This window comes from Eulemur rufifrons, chromosome 1, assembly GCF_041146395.1.
Source record: "Eulemur rufifrons isolate Redbay chromosome 1, OSU_ERuf_1, whole genome shotgun sequence".
Lineage (NCBI taxonomy): Eukaryota > Metazoa > Chordata > Mammalia > Primates > Lemuridae > Eulemur > Eulemur rufifrons.
In genome coordinates this window covers 50132020-50152576 of record NC_090983.1, presented here as the reverse complement: position 1 = coordinate 50152576, position 20557 = coordinate 50132020, and the positions used below count along the sequence as shown (strand labels likewise).

The 20557-nt window shown below is 40.8% G+C and overlaps 3 protein-coding genes across 3 annotated transcripts in view; all 3 read right to left on the bottom strand.

Annotated features, from left to right (window-relative positions):
- Positions 1-865: 865 nt before the first annotated feature.
- LOC138384766 (intraflagellar transport protein 70B-like) lies at positions 866-2863 on the bottom strand. The gene has a single exon (XM_069470456.1). It carries the CDS (start codon positions 2861-2863, stop codon positions 866-868), a length of 1998 nt encoding a protein of 665 aa, XP_069326557.1.
- Positions 2864-4584: 1721 nt separating this feature from the next.
- Positions 4585-6582, bottom strand: LOC138384755 (intraflagellar transport protein 70B-like). The gene has a single exon (XM_069470448.1). The coding sequence runs from the start codon at positions 6580-6582 to the stop codon at positions 4585-4587; it is 1998 nt and encodes a 665-aa protein (XP_069326549.1).
- A 10404-nt stretch (positions 6583-16986) lies between these two features.
- The window catches only part of PDE11A (phosphodiesterase 11A), a 335245-nt gene continuing 331674 nt past the window's right edge, over positions 16987-20557 (bottom strand). Inside the window, exon 20 of the mRNA XM_069470433.1 lies at positions 16987-17142. Within this exon, the coding sequence (XP_069326534.1) occupies positions 16987-17142 (156 nt within the window). The remainder of the gene's footprint in view (positions 17143-20557) is intronic.

Here is a 20557-nt window from a genome sequence, read left to right as displayed (position 1 = left end):
GAGTAGAAGGTCTAGAACTAATACCTTAGTCTTCTCATTTTCAGTTCAGTGTTTCTTTTTTCTTATACTGAAAATACGAGGAAGCTTCCATACTTAATATTTATCACTATCCATAAGGAGGCAAAATGAATTCTGCAAACTCAAAAATGGAAAATGAGGAGAAATATTGATTATAAAACTTTAGAACAAAACAATCAATGAAATTACGGAAGAAAAATCAAGTCACTGATCAAATCTCATAACCTGAAAAGACTCAAGAAAAGAAATTCTCATTCATTTAGTACCCATACTTCTGAAAGCACTTAGACCAACGTCCACACGAGACTTTGTTGAGATCCAGAAAGTTAAAGCACCAAAACCTTGTGAAGACATATAGTTAGGAATTAGATTTATTAGACAGCACAGGCTATTGTGGGATGGTAAAATAGACATGTCTTTATTTTCTGATTGAGAAATGGTCTAGCCATAGGCTAGCAATCACTTACATACCAGTCACCAAAGGAATGCAAACACACCTACTCCAACAGTGCATTGGTTCCTGTCACTCTTTCTGACAGCCCAAAGCTAAAATATCAACTGCTATTTAGAATTACTTCCTTACACATACAAAGATGTCACTCATTGTTGCTTGAGGGCAAGCCCTGGTGATTGTTACTAGCAGAAAGAACGCAGAAATAATTCAGGTAATACTGCATGGTTCCTACTCTCAATTAAATGGAAAAGTTGCTCACACATATTTGTTATTGTGACTGTACAAAATTCAACATACAACAAATATAAAGATGCCAAGGCTAAATGCCGATACAAAAGAGTGGAAAATAATAGGGAACAGCACCATTTTGATAAAAACCACTAGCAAGCATGACTATATATTCCATCCTATAATCTCATAAATCAAAGCTTTCAACTGTCTGGACTCATATGTGACTGTATTCTTTCCAGTATGCATTCTTCCTTCTTCCAGAGGTTGTTCTATAACAGCAGGTATGTTTCTGCCATAAAGCTCACAGTGTTCTAGAAACTGGACACATTCTTGAATAACACTGTCACGAAGCACTATCATGTGTTTTGACATGTTTTCTAACAAGGACAGGAAACATCTTTTGGCATAATACCAGGTATCAGTTCCAAGTTTTTTATTATAAGGTTCCAAGCTTTTGATAACTCGAGAAATACCAAAGTCATAATTTCCTTTGGCACAATAAAGAGTGCCTATTACCAAATTCACAATGCAGAGATGGTAGATTTTCTTATCTGGGTCACCATAAGACAGCTGCTCTTCCTCCTTCTCTATCTTCCTCATCAACTCCTCAGCTTCTTCATTTTGACTTGTCATAATATATGAAACACAGAGGTTAGCTAATACAATAGCACTGACACTCAGGATGTTATCATAATGCTTCTTGACTATGGGTTCATAGAAACCGATGGCTTCTTTGTATTTGTTTTCCTGCATGAACAGAACATGAGCCACATTCAGCTTCCACACATCCTGGTCATTACAGAATTCCACAGATTTGCGAAAGATCTTCTCCACCATGGGATAATTTTCAAGGTTCCAGTAGATTTTTGCCTGGGCCATCAACACAGGAATATACTTGTCAATGGTGTCATCATATTCATTCACTGCCTTTATGATTGTTTCCTCATCTCTGTTGTGTCTTGCTTCCTGTACTTGTTTGGTGAGTCTCCGAAGCTGCTCAGTCAGCATCCCTGCTAGCCCATCAAACTTACTGAAAGCCTCCTCAGGAGCTGTCTGGCAAGTGATCATGGCATCCAAGAAGTTGTAGAGATAGGGTGTGAGGAACTTATATGTCAGATGGACATTTTCTGCCAGGACATCTGCTGCCAGGTCAAAATACTCATATTTACAGTAGAGCAGCAACAGATTGCCAAAAGTCTCTGGGGGGAAGGGATTCTGTTGGAGCAAAAACTGTAGCTTTTCAAATCCTTCTGTAGGCTTGGCATCCATGTTCATTAGTGCCTGGTTGTGCAGGGTCACAGGGTCCAACTCTTCGTCTGCCCTAGGTGGCATGTCAGTGAGGGTTTCTTGGGCTATCTCATAGTTTTTCAGTTGGTATTCTATGGCTGCCTTGAGGTTGAAGGCTTCCACCAGAGCAGTCTGGTGGAGGACTAAAGTGTTGCCAACACTGCGAACATCAATGCCCTCAGTGGTCATGCCCACACCTAGCTCTGGGTGCTGGCGGATGCCACGCTCAATAATATCAGCGATATGCTTCAACGCAGGCGCATAGTGCCTGCTGCTGTAATAGGCCAGAGCCAGGTTGTAGGAAAGGTCAGGTCGGTATCCCGAGGCCTGCAGGGCCGCAAAGAACTTGGCACACGCTGCTTCATACTGTCCTTCCTTGTAGAGCAAACAACCCAGGTTGACGTGGCCATCGTGCTCATTCTCGCCCCCACTTTCTTCTGCCCCTTCCCCACTCAGCAGCTGCTCCACCAGGTTCCTGGCCCCTGACAGATCGCCCTCGCTGTACTTGATAGCAGCTTGCAGGCGGAGGGCTCGGCTGTGGTAGGCGGGGTTGTCCAGGAGGAGGAAGGCGACCCGGGTGGCCTCTGGATAAAGGCAGGCCTTGTACAGGGCCTGGGCCTGGTACAGGCGGTACTGCTCCAGTTCCGGGTGCAGCTGGCCCAGCTGCTCATAGCACTCGGCCGCCAGCGCGAACTCCTGCAGGCGGTAGTAGCAGTAGCCCAGCAGCGACAGGCCGGCGCGGCTCCTCGGGCTCCGCTGCAGCTCCCCGCCCAGCAGCTGCACCGCCTCGGCGTAGCGGGCATCCCGGATGAGCCGGTACACGACGGCGGTGAACTCTCCATCGGGGATCTGCGAGTCGCTCAGCCCCACCATAACGGCCAGGAATGTTGTGCTTGGTCGTTACCACGGCAACAAGGCAACCGGAAACGGAAGTCTGCGAAACAAACGTTTCTTTATGTGCTCCAAAAGTTAATTTGTAGTCAAAGGAACCTGCTAGGTTTGGAAAGGGGTCACTTAACTGACTCAAGACACTGCGTGTTGCCTACATGTCTTAAGCAAATGGAAGAATTCTTTAAATATATGTGAACTGATATTTAAAGATCGCTTGAGCATTTTCTTCAAATATGAATCAGTATCAACTGGTAAATGGTAGCAGCTCGAATAATACAGATTAAAAGTGTCATAAATTACAGACTATGCCTTAGACTTCACAGTTAGCCAAATTCTCTGACTGATCTGATACAATTTCAGCACCCACAGAGACCATGGTATAGAAGAATTATGCCGAGCATACTTCATCTGAGTACCTATGTAGCTAAATAAGTCCTCTTGCAAGGAAAAAAAACATTAACTCATTATAGCAGGAATCCCTGCCTTTCAGTTGAAAGCTATTAGGTTGAACCATAAGAAATTGCTGTTTTCGTGAGTTGAAAACTTTCAAATATAGCAATTTCATATTTCAACCTAATATATTTGATTTTTTTCTAAGGCACTTAGAGTGAGATTGACAGTTACGTCCATGAAGAACAAAGGGCCTAAGGGGTAAGGAAAGCAAATTATAATGCTTTTGTAGCATGTGGAAATGTAAATGCCTGGGTAGAATGAGCAGAGTTCACAATGAGAACTGCAAAAAACTATTGAGAAGATTGTAGATATGCAACTGGCCATTATGAATCTAGTAGATAAGGTTTTAGAATCCATTGATAGACCATTCTGTCTGTTGTGTGAGTAGCAGAAAAATTTGATGAGGTCATAGAAGTAGTGCACAATATTTTACCTTTTCCAAGCAGCTACAATATGGGAACATATTCCAGCATTAATATGTTCTCATTTGCAACAGAAATGTAGGAATTAACAACTGACTTCTAAGATCACCTCTATTATTAATCACTGTTAAAAATCAATTATGGAAACAATAGCATCATGTCTTATCATATTTATGTTCATATATTTAACTAAAAAAGTGGAGCAAAAGAAAACCATGGAAATTTGTCTGTCAATTCTTTATTGTTTCTACTCCATAGCACCATAATTTTGTTAGGGCACAAGATTGTCCACTGTATCTCCTATGTTCTCATAAAATATTTAGAATGTGAGGAGTTTTTGTTAGATAAAGCATAACATGTGTATTAGAAAACGTGCTGAAATATCCTAAAATTTATGCAAGACCTATGCATTACAAATTGACAGTAAGCTGATATAATCCCTGAAATAATTATTAAAGCCCAGATATTCTGTACATTAATTGAGTTCTAGACTTGATAATGCCTAGTCCCTGGAGGATGTAATTTTGTCATACAGAGTACTTTTAACACAACAGTAAAGCACATATGATAACAAGGGCATTACAAATACTACTAAATGTAACTTGCCCATTCAATTTTGAATTTTTTCATAAATCCTTCCAGGGTTCAAGTTCTTTTTATTATAATTCAATTTGTGAGTTTTCTCCAAAGAAAAGGTGTATCTAATTGTTTTAATTAGAAGTGAAAAGTGTAAAAAAATTCCACATATAACAAGAGTAAATATGCCAAAGACTAGAGATAAAACAAAGATAACAAAGCCAATACGATATAATTCATTATCAGACATTATTAAATATTCCATCCTATAATTTCATAAATTAAAGCTTTCAACTGTCTGGACTCATATGTGACTGTATTCTTTCCAGTATGCATTCTTCCTTCTTCCAGAGGTTGTTCTATAACAGCAGGTATGTTTCTGCCATAAAGTTCACAGTGTTCTAGAAACTGGACACATTCTTGAATAACACTGTCACGAAGCACTATCATGTGTTTTGACATGTTTTCTAACAAGGACAGGAAACATCTTTTGGCATAATACCAGGTATCAGTTCCAAGTTTTTTATTATAAGGTTCCAAGCTTTTGATAACTCGAGAAATACCAAAGTCATAATTTCCTTTGGCACAATAAAGAGTGCCTATTACCAAATTCACAATGCAGAGATGGTAGATTTTCTTATCTGGGTCACCATAAGACAGTTGCTCTTCCTCCTTCTCTATCTTCCTCATCAACTCCTCAGCTTCTTCATTTTGACTTGTCATAATATATGAAACACAGAGGTTAGCTAATACAATAGCACTGACACTCAGGATGTTATCATAATGCTTCTTGACTATGGGTTCATAGAAACCGATGGCTTCTTTGTATTTGTTTTCCTGCATGAACAGAACATGAGCCACGTTCAGCTTCCACACATCCTGGTCATTACAGAATTCCACAGATTTGCGAAAGATCTTCTCCACCATGGGATAATTTTCAAGGTTCCAGTAGATTTTTGCCTGGGCCATCAACACAGGAATATACTTGTCAATGGTGTCATCATATTCATTCACTGCCTTTTTGACGGCTTCCTCATCTCTGTTGTGTCTTGCTTCCTGTACTTGTTTGGTGAGTCTCCGAAGCTGCTCAGTCAGCATCCCTGCTAGCCCATCAAACTTAATGAAAGCCTCCTCAGGAGCTGTCTGGCAAGTGATCATGGCATCCAAGAAGTCGTAGAGATAGGGTGTGAGGAACTTATATGTCAGATGGGCATTTTCTGCCAGGACATCTGCTGCCAGGTCAAAATACTCATATTTACAGTAGAGCAGCAACAGATTGCCAAAAGTCTCTGGGGGGAAGGGATTCTGTTGGAGCAAAAACTGTAGCTTTTCAAATCCTTCTGTAGGCTTGGCATCCATGTTTATTAGTGCTTGGTTGTGCAGGGTCACAGGGTCCAACTCTTCGTCTGCCCTAGGTGGCATGTCAGTGAGGGTTTCTTGGGCTATCTCATAGTTTTTCAGTTGGTATTCTATGGCTGCCTTGAGGTTGAAGGCTTCCACCAGAGCAGTCTGGTGGAGGACTAAAGTGTTGCCAACACTGCGAATGTCAATGCCCTCAGTGGTCATGCCCACACCTAGCTCTGGGTGCTGGCGGATGCCGTGTTCAATAATATCAGCGATATGCTTCAACGCTGAGGCATACTGCCGGTTGCTGTAACAGGCCAGAGCCAGGTTGTAGGAAAGGTCAGGTCGGTATCCCGTGGCCTGCAGGGCCGCAAAGAACTTGGCACACGCTGCTTCATACTGTCCTTCCTTGTAGAGCAAACAACCCAGGTTGACGTGGCCATCGTGCTCATTCTCGCCCCCACTTTCTTCTGCCCCTTCCCCACTCAGCAGCTGCTCCACCAGGCTCCTGGCCCCTGACAGATCGCCCTCGCTGTACTTGATAGCAGCTTGCAGGCGGAGGGCTCGGCTGTGGTAGGCGGGGTTGTCCAGGAGGAGGAAGGCGACCCGGGTGGCCTCTGGATAAAGGCAGGCCTTGTACAGGGCCTGGGCCTGGTACAGGCGGTACTGCTCCAGTTCCGGGTGCAGCTGGCCCAGCTGCTCATAGCACTCGGCCGCCAGCGCGAACTCCTGCAGGCGGTAGTAGCAGTAGCCCAGCAGCGACAGGCCGGCGCGGCTCCTCGGGCTCCGCTGCAGCTCCCCGCCCAGCAGCTGCACCGCCTCGGCGTAGCGGGCATCCCGGATGAGCCGATACACGACGGCGGTGAACTCTCCATCGGGGATCTGTGAGCCGTTCAGCCCCGCCATAACGGCCAGGAATGTTGCGAGTGCTCGTTACCACGGCAACAAGGCAACCGGAAACGGAAGCCTGCCGGAGGTTACTTCGGTGCGGCAGGAACCCGTTAGGAATAAAAAGGCATCAGTGTCGGGAGTCTGTCAATTTCTTGTTTCGTCTTTCAAGACCCCGGACTGCGGAGTGGCGGCAGTCTGGGAGGGGAAAGGAAGCTTCTGAGGACGTTTAAAGGCCGAACTCCCCCTCCCGGCATGCACCGTTGCAGCCGCATCCTTGGTGGGGACCTAGCCGCGCTGCATGCTGGGAGGCGTAGTCTCTGCTGCACAGACACTCTCCCACCCGCAATCCGCTGCCCTTAGGGGACGCAGGGTCACTGTCTTCCCTGCTTCTTAAGGATGAGGGTTGATGGCTGTTTGTATTGTGCCACTTCAGTCTCTGGCGCAGGGGAGGAAAGTTTACTGTCGAATGTACCTTGCGTTTTTGAGCCTTGTACACTGTGTGGTCCATACTAATTGCATTTTTTGTTGTTGTGATAGGAATGACACGGGAAAGTGACTCCCAATCTAGGAATCACTTGAAGTCTAAGTGGGTCCTTGGCTTCTTCCAAGAAAGAATTCAGGAGGGAGCTGGTATTATAAAGGGAAATCAAGTTTTATTTAAAAAGTATAGAAAATCTTCTCCACAGACAGACTAATCTCTCCCGTGGAGGAGAACAGCCCCCACGATTCCTTTATCCCCTCTATTTAAGCTATGGCGTAATTATAGGCTAAACAAGGGGGGAAATTCATATTATTTCTTGGAAAGGCGCGGTGTTTTCCTGGAATTAGGGTGCCACCCTCCTGTTGACTAAATACGGTCAAACCAGAAATGTTATGGCATGAGGTACCTGATGCGAGTGGGAGTTCCTTAAAAACTTTTATAGTAATGAAGTGTATCATGGAGCTGTAAGGTCAAAAGGGGGTGGTCAATTTCTCCACCATTTTGGTTCTAATGCTTGGAGCTTGACTGCCTCCATGTTGTTTCGGTCAGGGTAGTTCCAAACTTTGTTTTGAGACTTCCTGACTCAGTTAAACAATATTTGCACAACTAAGGAATGCCCAAAGCAGTACCCAAAGCAATGCCCAAGGCAATGCCTAAAGCAATGCCTAAAAGCAGTGACTCCCAGTTCCCTGACTCAGGAAGTGGATGGAAAAGGCGGGACATCTTCTTGGAATTCCCTTGCATTAGAGTAAGTTCTTCTTATGCTGCCTTGAGGGTACACTTTCTAAGAATAGAATAGTGCAGCCACCACGAATCCTTATTTCGGTCATTTCCAGTGGTTAATGAGAGGAAAAGGTGAATCTTAATTGGTACTGTGAAAGTATCAGTTTTGGATCCAAATATCTCTTGACTTCCTTTTCCATAACAACAAATATTACTGAGTATATGTTGACATTTAAAGTTGGCTCTATCTACTGCTCTCGCTCTCCAACCTTCCCTGCCAATAAGAAACCGATGTTTTCCTCCATCTCCCATGACATTCATTGATCTTTCATGATCTCCATTGGTCTCTCTGGCACCTGAGATAAACGTAGTCCAATAAAAGTATGTCTTTATTATATAATTAGAGACTTAAATGCAAGTCCTCATGTGCTTCTTCAATTGTATTTCTGCCCATAAATGTTTTCTACATTTAAATTTCAGAGCCATCAACCATATTGTATGGTACCTTATTATAGACCATTTACCTATATTATTTCTTTCTTTCTTTTTTTTTTTTTTGGAGACAGAGTCTCACTCGCTCTGTTGCCCTGGCTAGAGGGCCATGTGGCATCAGCCTAGCTCACAGCAACCTCAAACTCATGGGCTTAAGCAATCCTTATGCCTCAGCCTCTCAAGTAGCTGGAACTACAGGCATGGGCCCCCATGTCTACCTATTTTTATCTATATATTTTTAGTTGTCCAGATAATTTCTTTCTATTTTTAGTAGAGACGGGGTCTTGCTCTTGTTCAGGCTGGTCTTGAATTCCTGACCTCGAGTGATCCTCCCGCCTCGGCCTCCCAGAGTGCTAGGATTACAGGCGTGAACCACTGGGCCCGGCCTTACCTATATTATTTCTAATTTTAATAATCACCCTGTAATCTGCATGTTAGAGATGAAGAACCCTGTGGGCTAGAAAGGTTTAAAGGTTTAAGTAATTTGCTCAAGACCACCCCTAGGTAGGTAACAGCTGACCTACTGTCAATAAGAAATGCTGATGAATAACCTAATCCATATATCTCCTATAGATGAGTTTATAAGGGCCCAGTGTTTGGTGCCCAGTGTGTACGGAGGAAGATTAATGTCTTTTTTCTCCAGTATCCATTACAACAGCTAGCTAACTTGGAATGGGCAGTAGACTTTGACCTTCTAGGTTCAATTGCAGCTATTAGGAAGTGACTAGTGAGGGTTGTGTAGCTCCTAGTCACCTAGTATCACTAGGGGGATATTTCAGTAGGTGTGTGTTTGCTCAAGTCATAAAATGACTGATTTTAATGTGCTTATTCAGTCTTTTCCTTTGCTAAGAATTGGAAGAGTTGTGTTTTCTCGGGTGGAAGGAGCCTCCCAATGTATCAATAGCAAGAAAGGGACAAATTGCACCCATTTCAGAAGGGTTGTGTTCAGACTCACCCAAGATTCCCACAGAAAGCAAATGAGGAATACTACTCAACCCTATTCTGAGGCTTCTTTCAACCTGATCTCCTGGTGCACCCTTTTAGGGTCTTAAACACTGGGAGGTATGTGAATGGAGGGATGCTGACTACTGCTGCTCGATAATAAGGTGGGGGAGAGGGTGCATCTTCTTTAAGGCTGAGTGTCTATACTTCTTCCTTGGAAATGTAGGCTCAGTATTTTAAAATCCTTATGTATGGACTGTTACCTTGGGTGTTAAATCAAGGTAAGATGACAGAACATGGAAATGGGAAATTGCTTGTTATGTCTTTAGCCTGACTGTTTTGCAGAGTTGTATTTGCATCATGAAAGCATTCACCTTCAAATGGCTTCTTGAAAATGTATGAAAGATAAAAGGACTATCTTCTCTCCTCCAAATTTCTCTGATCTCTACAGGCATCAGTTGGGGTTCTCCTCTTTGTGTTGTTACCTGTGAGCATGGCAGCTGAAGCGGGCAGGAGGGAGGCCATTCTATGTCTTCCTCCCTATTTCCTGTGATGTTTCTCCAGAGGCCTGGCTTGAAAAAAGCAGGACATTCGGTTTAGACAGATGGAGGGCAGGGTCATTTTCAAAATGAAATGAGTGCACAAATCACGCTGTGAAATTGGCACGACCATCACTGCTGCTGTGATAGACCGACTTTTATTTAGTCTCTGATAGGCAGTTGGGGAATAGATTAGTTTTTGCAGGGAGGAGGTGAGAGAAGGCCCTTTAAAATAGAAATTCTGGAAAGCAATAAACAGGGTGGAATATTATAAAATGTCATAAAGGATCATTTTGTTTGCAATAGAATCTTGAAAAGCTGGAGCATATATCAAAAAGTTAAGTGTATCATACCATTTCAAGCAAGGCATTTGACGGTTGTAATAAAGTGATTTAGTGACTTGTAGAAGGGAATTAGAGTTTGAAAAAATGGTGTTGGACTCAGGGTGGATTTTGCTACACAAAGGGATACATATTTACCATGTAGAAGAGTTCCATTTAGGCAAAATGTAGAGGAGCAGAAAGCATGATGTTTCTTAGCATGCTTATGTTCTGCCTGCCAAATATGTGATGATGAAATCCCAAATTCTATTTGTATGTAGAATCTATTTGGTGTTCTCTTTTAAAACTAGTTGCAAGGTATGTTTTTTTATTTATCCTGTAAATGTGTCCACTTTCTGTTGGTAAATATTGTTAATTTATGAGTATTTCAACCACAGCTATGGTCAAACATCTTCTTTATAAAGGAAGAACTTCTGCAAAACCATTTTCCAGTTGTTATTTTTTATTCCTTTTGATTCCAGACCATTTGCTTCAGGATGGCCAGTTTGGGGGGCTTGGTTGCTTTGTATCCCCATTCCCCACCCCCATCTCCCACTATGAAGAGGAAAGAAAAAATAAATTAGTGTCAAATTTGTAATGTGGTTGAATGACTTTCAGGAGCATCTGTTCAAGCTTTTAAGACTCTTAGAAAGACTGTATGCAAAAATCAACACTTGAGAACATTTACTCTCAGATGGTGAGACATTTAACCTCATTATGAACTTTCCTTTTGCTTGTAGTTCCAGCTTTATTAATATTTTAATTAGATTTCTTCTTGAGTATACCTTGCTTTTGATCAAGTAGCTTGTATTTTGGGGTTTACAGTGTTATTGTCTAAATTAACTTACCAGGGAGAACATAATAGCATTATGGTTTATAAAAGGGATTAATGGAGAAGGCAAAACCGTGGACACTGACATTTAAAAAAAAAACCAACCAACCATTCAAACAAAGAGCTACTCTAAGGGCCTGTGTTTATGCATACTTTCAGTACCAGGCCTGCTTTGCCTAACTTCCCTCATTAATCCTCACAGCCCTTTGTGAATTAGGTGAGCCTTGTCGTTGGCCCCACTTTAAAACTGCAGACTGAAAAGCACAAAGGAGCTGGTGGTTGCCTGGCCAGCAGTGGTGATTGCTTACACCGGCCAGTAGTGGGCCACACTGCACCTCTCCCCTCTCTCTCCCTGGGCACCTCCTCGCCAGTCATTTGAATTGGCTTTGGATCATTTGCTGCAGTTTGTTCTAATAGAACAGGCACAATGGTGTAAGAATTTTAAAGTTTAAGCACCGAAGCCGTTGTGTAATTGTATGGCGTCAGTGTGGCTGGCGGCCCTGCATTGATGCGATCCCCTTGTGTAATTGCCCATGCAAATTTGAGCAATTCTGTAAGGGACGCAGGAACCCAGCATTTGGTTGCAGACTTTCCTACCTCCAGGAGAACTTCAATAATTTGAAGGAGCTTTTGTCATCTTTCAAATGCTATACAAACAGGGATATCCCGATATCCTCACAAAGGCAAACATCACACATCAAGAGAAGGTTACTGGGCTAAATTAACAGTCAAAAATATAAATTGTAGGTATTTGTATGCATGCTTCCTTCTTTCAGCCCTTAAATCACCCTTCTCAAAAGAAATAAAGATTATTCCAGAGCTTTAGTTAAACTTCAAGCATTTTATTAAAAACAAAGATATTTCGGTTTCTTAAAGCAGACTGTTTCAAAATCATGGATTAGTTGCTTGTGAAATGGTCAAGCAGTCTATAATGTAGTATTCTTATAATGAATCATCAGTTTGGGAAATCTACACAAAGGGAATGACTTCAAACAATTCAGTTGAACCATATTTCCCTTCTTTTGGGTAAAACAATAATAAGCAGGAAGCAAGTCAGTAGGGGATCCTTTTTAGATTATTGTACATCTAAATAAAATGGCAAAAGCAATTTCCCCTCAAGGGAATGAGACTCAACAAAACCTAGCCTTCTATTTCCACACTATGCTGTTTTTTAAAAATTTACCTAAATATGATTTAATCTAAATCTAAAGCAAAAGGAAAATTGAGATTCTAACACGCACGTATACACAGAAAATGAGCACAGAGATAAATGATGGCCACAAATAACACATTTTTCACAGCAAATATTTCATTTACTTAATAAAACAAACATTTCTGTACCAGTGTATACATCCAACAATATTGGTGTAGGTATGCTGCACAAATAAACAATGTATCTTTAGCACTGCTGAAAGATGTACCAAACATGCAAGAACATTCTAAATTAACTTTAAAAAAATGTACAACCCAAAATTACTAGCTAAAAAAAAGGTCATGACACAAGCAATGTAAGCACGACATTGAGCACTGCTAAATCTAAATGCTCATCATGAAATTCTCCAGATACACCTCATTTTGTTTCTGCCATCTATGTGTTTGATCCCATTATTGTTCATTTAGGAAGCTTATTAAATTTTGGCCTTCTTAAGGCCCAAACACCATAAACCACACACGTAGCCACACTTAACCTTTAAAGTTCCTGATACATTTGAGTTTGAGGACTTCTTTACAGCACGTGGTAGAATAACAATTTTAAAAACTGTTATTCTGAAGCGGATAGTGAAGCTTCATCACAATGGTATTGCCAGAGTTTTTGGGGTTCCAAATTAGGGTTTTTTTCTGTTGCTTTAATGAATCCTTTTTGCATTTTTTCCCCTCAAGCCAAAGCATTTTTTAAGAATATATTTAAATCTTTCCCTAATATGTTTAGATTTCTGTCTCACTTGAAGGGAATTGTTTCACACTATTACTGGGAATGAAACCGTTTTTATCTTTCTGTAATTCATAATAGTCAGCAGGAAAAAATGGATTTTAAAATAATTGTACTGCAAAGTAAGTCAAGCAGATTTTGTTTAATTACCTAAGGTAGGTGGATAAAGCATGATGAATTTTGATATATAGAAAATGCAACTAAATTTTGGTGGAATTCATAATGGATAACATTGTTATTACACTAACACAAAGTTTTAAAGATTATTTGCCACCCAATGTATTTGCAAATATAAAATACCTGGAAATGTGTAGACATTTCAGATTTTAGGAACACAAAATGCACATGCAATTTTAACTTCTCTTGACTCACTTTATATTAAAAATAAATTCATTTCTAAATTATTGACTACCATTTATGGGATATCTATGATATGAGATAATCTAAAATTGTTCTTTATAAAATAAAAGGGTTATTTTTTAAAAAATTGTATTGATGACCATATCTTTCACCATCACTAGAGGCAGGCTCAGACAGATCTGCAGTATGATTGTTTTTCTATCTACCCCATATATGTAACTTTTTATTGTGTCTTTAGTAAGAAGATGACCTCTTTAGGTTTGTTCCTATTTTATATGAGAAGAATAAATAAGAAGATTATCTGGAAAAATTTTAAAAAGCGAAACGCATCTTGGTCCTTTGCTGTGAAACTGAATAAAAAGTCAGTGCTTCTATTTAATAGACGGAAGACCTGAGACCTGGAGACTTCCAAGATTACAGGTCTAGCCAGTGGCCAGGCTAGGATGGAGTCCCAGTCTATTGTGCACTGGTCGGCGCCCTTTGCAGTGTGGGGCGCTGTCTCTACCTGCCAGGAATCCCGGTTATGTTGTATATTGTGCATATATTATCCACATACTGGCTAATAAGAATAAATATCATGTCTGAAAAAAAAAATCTCATAGAAAAAGTAGGATGATGTCATTTCAACCATTAATGCCAAGAAACCTGACGAAGCAAATATGATCTGATCAGTGTGAGGTTTTACAAGAAGACTCACATTTCAAATGCCTTCCTCCAATAGGAAATAAACATTAACAATAAGGACTGGCACAATTTCTCTTTCTCTATTTTGGAAAAGCAGAGTGTATGGATAATCACACATACCTCACATTCTTGGAAAATTAAAAATTATTTAGAAATGGGATTAAAAATACCTAACCCCCCCAAGAGTTCAACCTTTTACCCCCAGGGTTATTGGCACCAGGAAGGCTGCTACCCTCCCTTCCACTGCTCTGTGGTCATGGAGGATCAGACCCATAGCATTAGTCAGCAGTTTCTGCATCTTGACCCGCAATAGGAAAGATACCTTGAGACAGGAGAAATAGATGGAGGCAATTACAAACAGCTACTTGATTGATGGTTGACATTGTCAGGGCTCCACTGTATGGCAGATTGCAATGGTGTTGAACTCCCCTTGCTACCAGTGGATGTTGCTATTGGCAACCGTGCAGTGAAGCCAATAAAAGGGAAGAAAATGAGAGGAAAACTCAACCTTAGTGGAAGCTGTAGGGTTTGTGCTATAAATTATGTTCCCCTTAGCAATATGCAGTATCAACGTTCAGGGTGGCTACAGTGCTTGTAGCTGCCTGCAGTCTCTGTCAGAACCTGGGTACAGTTTTATCATAAAGCACATGCTTTAAAATGTTGCTCTAGATGGACTGGCATCCATTTGTCTGGGGTATTTATTTATTTATTGTTGGGGAGGATAACAGATGTAGGCTCATCTCTGCCTCACACGGACTGATTTTCAATTCCCGTTCGGGATATAAACGTGATGTGGCACAATACGCAGGAACACCTGCAGTGCCTCTGAGCTGCCGACACATGATGCTCTCGCAGACCAGGCTCTGTCTCTAACTCCACCCATGCTTTCTTTGTTCCTTACTTGAAGGAGGGGAGACAGCCATGCAGAAGTTATTTTCCTTTATAGTGGAGTGATGCAGAAAACTGGCTTAATAAAATCCATAAATCTGAACAACCTCCTCTTACCTGCTCTGTGGAGGCAGTTTTTCCTGCACTCATTTTCCTCTGGTTTCCTCCAGTCTTCCCTGAAGAGAGAGCTGTAAAGGGGAGCTAGGAACATTATTTTTTAGGGCTCCCACTCCTTCCTTCTCTCCTTTGTCAAACCCCTCCCTGCTCAAGTGTCTCTCTTTTCTGAGCAATTGATGACAGGATTCTACACCTTCATTTTTGGGGTCGGAAGTAGCATTTTTCTTTGTTTGGATTGACTTTCATCTTTTCTTTGGCAGTTCCTTTATCCATCTGTCTCAGTCCCTATCTTTCCTTTATTCGTTGTCTTATTTTTCTTCTTCCTTTTTTCCCTCTTTGCCTGGTTTATAATTTTCTTTTACTTTGTTTCTTGCTATAAAGAATCTTACTTTTCTACACTTACCTGCTCTCCCCTCACTTCCTTAATATTACCTATTCATTCTCCAAACATTTCCCCAATGTCTACTGTGTATTGGGAAAACAATGTCCCTTGTAGAACTTGGCCCTTATTTCTTTAATAGTTGAGTTGTAAAGTTAATAACTGATACTGATGAGTAACAACATGAACAAAATGGTTTGTAAATTTCAGAATTTTTAGAGCTGGAAGGGACCTCAGGTTTCATCTAGTTCAGGGATTTTCAAACTCCTCGGAGTCCCTTTGTGGATCACCTTGTGTGTAATCAAAGAGATGAAGATTTGTAGGGGCTGTGGATCCCCAAACCCTGCTTCAAACAGAGGAATTCAGCTTTTTGACATTTTATTTCTTGGTGAATCCTTGAAAGAGTTATTTGAACAAAGAGTTCTAAGGTTAAAACTGTTTGAAAATCATTTCCTACTGTAAGACAAATAAGGAAACAAGCGTGGAGAAGAGACTTGTCCACATTTACCCAGTCAACAGTGCCAAAGCTAGAGATTGAAGTCTATCTTCTAGCCCAGTGTTCTTTGGATAAGACATACCAAGTCCTCAGGTAAAATGGAAAGCAAAGAGACTTTCTAGTCATTGCACCTATTTAATACAGTTTATTCTTCCCTATTATAAACCTGGCTTCCTATAGAATATGTGTTCTCTGTCCAGACAGTTATTTCTTAGTCTTTCAAGCATATTTTTAAAGGAAAAATCCAAAATTGGGGACCCTTATGGCTTTAAGTTGGTTACTGGTAGTAAACATAAATTTGATACCAAAACTCATCACTAGGAGAACTCAAGGTAGTTAATGCGCAATCTCTATGGCTTTGCTGAATCCTGTGAAATATCTCTTACTGTTGGAACTAGTTCCTAAATGTTCCTAGGAACTATAGTTCCTAGATGTCATTTGTGGTAAATCCAGCTATAGATTTTCTTTCATCCTTACTTTAATTAAAGTCTATTAATCCATTCCTTCTGGGAGAAGACTTGGTCTATAATAAAGGTTGAATTAAAAACCTTTGAGAAAAGGGACCACGGTCCCAATGTAGAATCACAATCAAACACATTTGCTATATTTCTGCTGTGGACATTTTTTGGGGAAAACTGAAAAACTGGGATTGGCTGGTATTTATAAGGACAGTATAGCTTATCTTTTAGGTAGGCAATTCTAAAGGCTCTGATCCATCATTAAGAGGCTTTAGGATTAAAAATAAAATACCTCTATAGATTACAAATCAGGATTCTTGGGACAGTCTGGCACAAAAGGGCATTCTGGGAGAGGAAGCAAAGGCAGGCAGTGTTTGGCTTTTAATGAACAGAAGAGCCATATACAAAATGAAGCAGTGCTAATAACGCTTTCACGGTTCTGTGTTCCTTCAGCACAGAGTGAGCGGGGCCGACTGTCCTCAAGTCCTTGGATCCAAAACAGTCCTCTGCCCAGAGCCTTCGTCTCAGCCCATGTGTGTCCATCCGAGGAAGGTGAGGGTCCTGGGGGGGGGGTCTCCCTGCCCCACCTCCTCCTTTGTCCTTCCTGTCACTCTCTCTGCTGCTGACCACACTTCAAGGTGAAAGCCCAGCCATGCTTCCCAGCGCATCCTCGAGACTTTAGGTCTGTCTGAGCTAAAAGAACAAAAGGATGATTTGGCTAGACTGGGGCTGGCCCTTCAGGACACAGTCATTTTGCAGCAGCAGCTGACTTGGAGGTTTAGTTTCTGTCCTCCTCCGCTACTATGAGGCTGGCAGTGGAGGGAGAGGCAGCTGAGACCAGCAGCCTTTTTTGGTGCAATTCTTCCCACTTACTTCTGTTTGCAGCCACGGAATCTAGCATTGGCTTCAGTTTCACATTGACCTTCACCAATGCCTAAAACAAAACAAAAAACAGGTGGGGGAGAGAGGAACCTGAGTCACTGACATGATTTTCCACATTTAATTTATGAGGACAATGGAAACTGGCTGTAAGAAATAAAAGTGATGATTATTTTGGTAAACAAGAGCCATTTACGAGAAGTAAATATGCATTTAACACCATTATGTTGTATTTATAGAGCCTTATGCAGAGAATGAAAAAATAAAACAGGATGGTTGTGTTCAACTCCAGGGGGCGCCAGGCATGTAGACTCGGACTCTGTTTTACAACCAAACAAGACAGGAATCAAAATTTCCCCTCACACATATCTACTAACATGCATATCTTTGCCTGCCATAGAGGGCTCCAGATCTCAAAAGACTGTAAACTTAAATTTTTACAAAGATAATCCCACAATTGCTCCATCATAGATGACTCTGGGTGGACTTACCTGGGTAAGAAAGGCCAGGTAAAAATCCTGAAACAAGAGGAGGTGTTTATTTTTAAAGCTAAAGATCTGGGAGTTGTGCTAAATACACAGATCAACATGGAAACATATATGAAACAGACATGGCAGAAAGGAGATGGAGTGTAGGAGAGAGGGAAAGATGGGCACAGGAGAGATGAGGGAAGAGGAAATGCAGTGTGGCCAGAAGCATGTTGACCGCCAGGCTAATGAAGCTCAGGCTTCAGTGTCCCCAGTTGCACCAGACCCTTCAAAATATTTTCTTTCTTTCTTAATTTTGTGTCTGTGTGTTTCTGTTTTAAATAGTGGAATAATCCCCCTATTCCTATAGTATGAGCTTCTCATCTCACAAAACCTGGATTGCCCCTGGTAGTGGAATGAGAGCCCTAAAAGTAAGGTGGCTCATTTGAATTGAATGCAAATGAATAATTCTGCTTTCACATCAGAGGGCGACTCAGGGATAGGGGGTGACATGGGGGTGGGGCAGAGGATCTTGCCTCTGAACTGGGGCTAGAACAATTTCAGGAAGCTCAGGTTAAATAGTAATAGGTAAATATCTCACAGGCCCGAGGGGCATAGAGTTTACTCTGCCCAACAGGGAAATTCCATTATTCTCTGCTTCACTGATTTTTTAAAAGTAAATGATAAATTTAAAAGTTTATGGAGTTCTTTTCATTCTTTTAAATGCATGAATATCTATATTTTCTTTATGTTAACTTTTTTTTAACTTTTCATTATAAAAGGCTTCATACTGGCATACTCAACCAGTAAAATATAAGTAAAAATATCTATTAAGTATCTATATGCCAATAAGCAGGCATAATAAATGTAAGCTACCCACGTAAAACATATACAAAAAAGGGTCTGGGAGCCTTTTTATTTTCTGGACAGCTCAATAAAAAAGGAAACTAGATTTTGATGACATTTAATTTTTTAGAAACATGGCCTTTATCCTTTTAAAATGAGGGGGTTTTTGGTTATTTTAAAAATAATGCTTTTTATTTCCTTTGTAGTTATTTCATATTTTTAAAATAATGTGTTAATTTTAGAAAATACAAAAACAAAAGATTTTTAAAAAGTATGAAGTAGAGATAATTTGTAACCTTATAACTCAAGAGAACCATTAATAACTTTTGGCTTTTGCCTTGAATGGGATCCTTCTGTTATGTTTTCTAACTGGTTAAATTATCTAAACATCTAACACATATTCACATGGTGGTATTTTTATAACAGCAGTTTACAAATGGGCAGAATCAATGAGAACGTATGGATTTTTAAGCACTTGTACTTCTTGGGCCTTCCTTCCATCTCCAGGGTCTAAAGAAGTATGAAAACCTGGCTCCTCAACATGGATGAGGAGGAGCTTCCACTACTGAACACCTACTATGTGCTAAATACATTGCCAGCTACTCATCTACTTCATCTCAGTTATTCCTTACAATGACTCTGTGCTGTACAGATGATAAAACACATCCCCCACATGTTAGGATCATGAAGGATCATTAGTCCTTCTGCTGTAGGAGGAAGATATGAATCCTATAGGAAGTTAAGGGTTCCTTTTGTAATCTTACCATTTGTTTTGGGAAGCTATGAAGAAAACCATTGTTGTTCTCAGGTAAAAATCAAGGATAGGACATGAACCTGCCACATTGAATGAGTATATAGAGAAAGCTGTCAAGGATGTAGCATAGAAGGTAGCTTTTAAAAAGTCAAGAAGAAAAAAAAAAAACAAAGAAGAATGAGGTATACATATCTTGAAATTGTGTGGCTTCAACCTTTTTCAATAATCAGTTCAAACCAGCTAAGATTTTGTTACTCACAAGTTTTTAGAAACTGAAGACATGAACTTTGAGGACACTTTGAGTGTGACTGCTATTGTCATCAAATTGGGATATGGCCTGACACCAGGAACTTCCTTTCTTCCTACTTATTCATATCCATCTTTCCTGTCTTCCCTCCTCTTATGCATCAGTTCTATCACCGGTCATCTTGGCTATGTATAGAACTCTCATGAATTCTGACATGAATTCTCCAGAATTTCTATTCTTTGAATGGAGTCTTTCTGTCACTTAGGGCTTCCCTGTCCCTTGAGATTTAGGTAAAACTTGACCTTGAATTTATTTCCATGCTCTGGGCACCTTTCAGATTCCTCTCCATGATTTCTAAGTCTTACTTCCTTCTATTCTTTAACTTCCTTCTTGAGTTTCACTTCATTTCCCCTTCTCATAGGAAACCCAATCACCCTCAACATTTTTGAAGCCCACTAACTACTGAATATGAGAGATTGTCATAGGGGAAGTGAGTTACTCCTGACTCACTCCTACATGTTCCTCCCCATCTCAAAGGCCACAGTCTTTTACACGACAGGAAGAGTAATCCAATTTTGTCCCCAGCCCTATATTACTGCTTTTATATAGACCTGCCCTGCCAGCCAGTCTGTTTTTCCTAGGTTGTCTGAAATTATGATGAATTAATGTTTCTCTCTCTTGGTACACTAAGCCCTATAGGGTAGTTTTTATTTTTCTCTATAAAGAAATGAATAAAAAAAGGAGCATGCAGCTGTGAGGTTGTTAGCCTATGGAAAGGTGATGTTCCCACTTTATGCTTTGGGTCAGTTAGCTTCTTTTGTTCTGCGGCCACAGATTATACCCCTGCTCCCACCATGCAAACACCTTGCAGGTGTGTCCCATTCGTCACAAGGGGCACAAAAGTTGAACATATGATTAAACTACTGCAATTTCAGCACACTTCCTGAAAAGCCTTCTCCAGGCATGACCTGCGGTTAGGGAGTGGCGAATAGCAAGGTCCTTCAACAGGAACGATAGCTCTTCATGTTGAGGACGGCAGAATGAACTCCCCCGAGCACAATGGCAAACCACCTGTTAGTAAACCTCATTTATCCACTCAAATAACCCTCCACTCCAGGGAGTTCCAGGAATATGAGTAAAATTTAACTATATATAA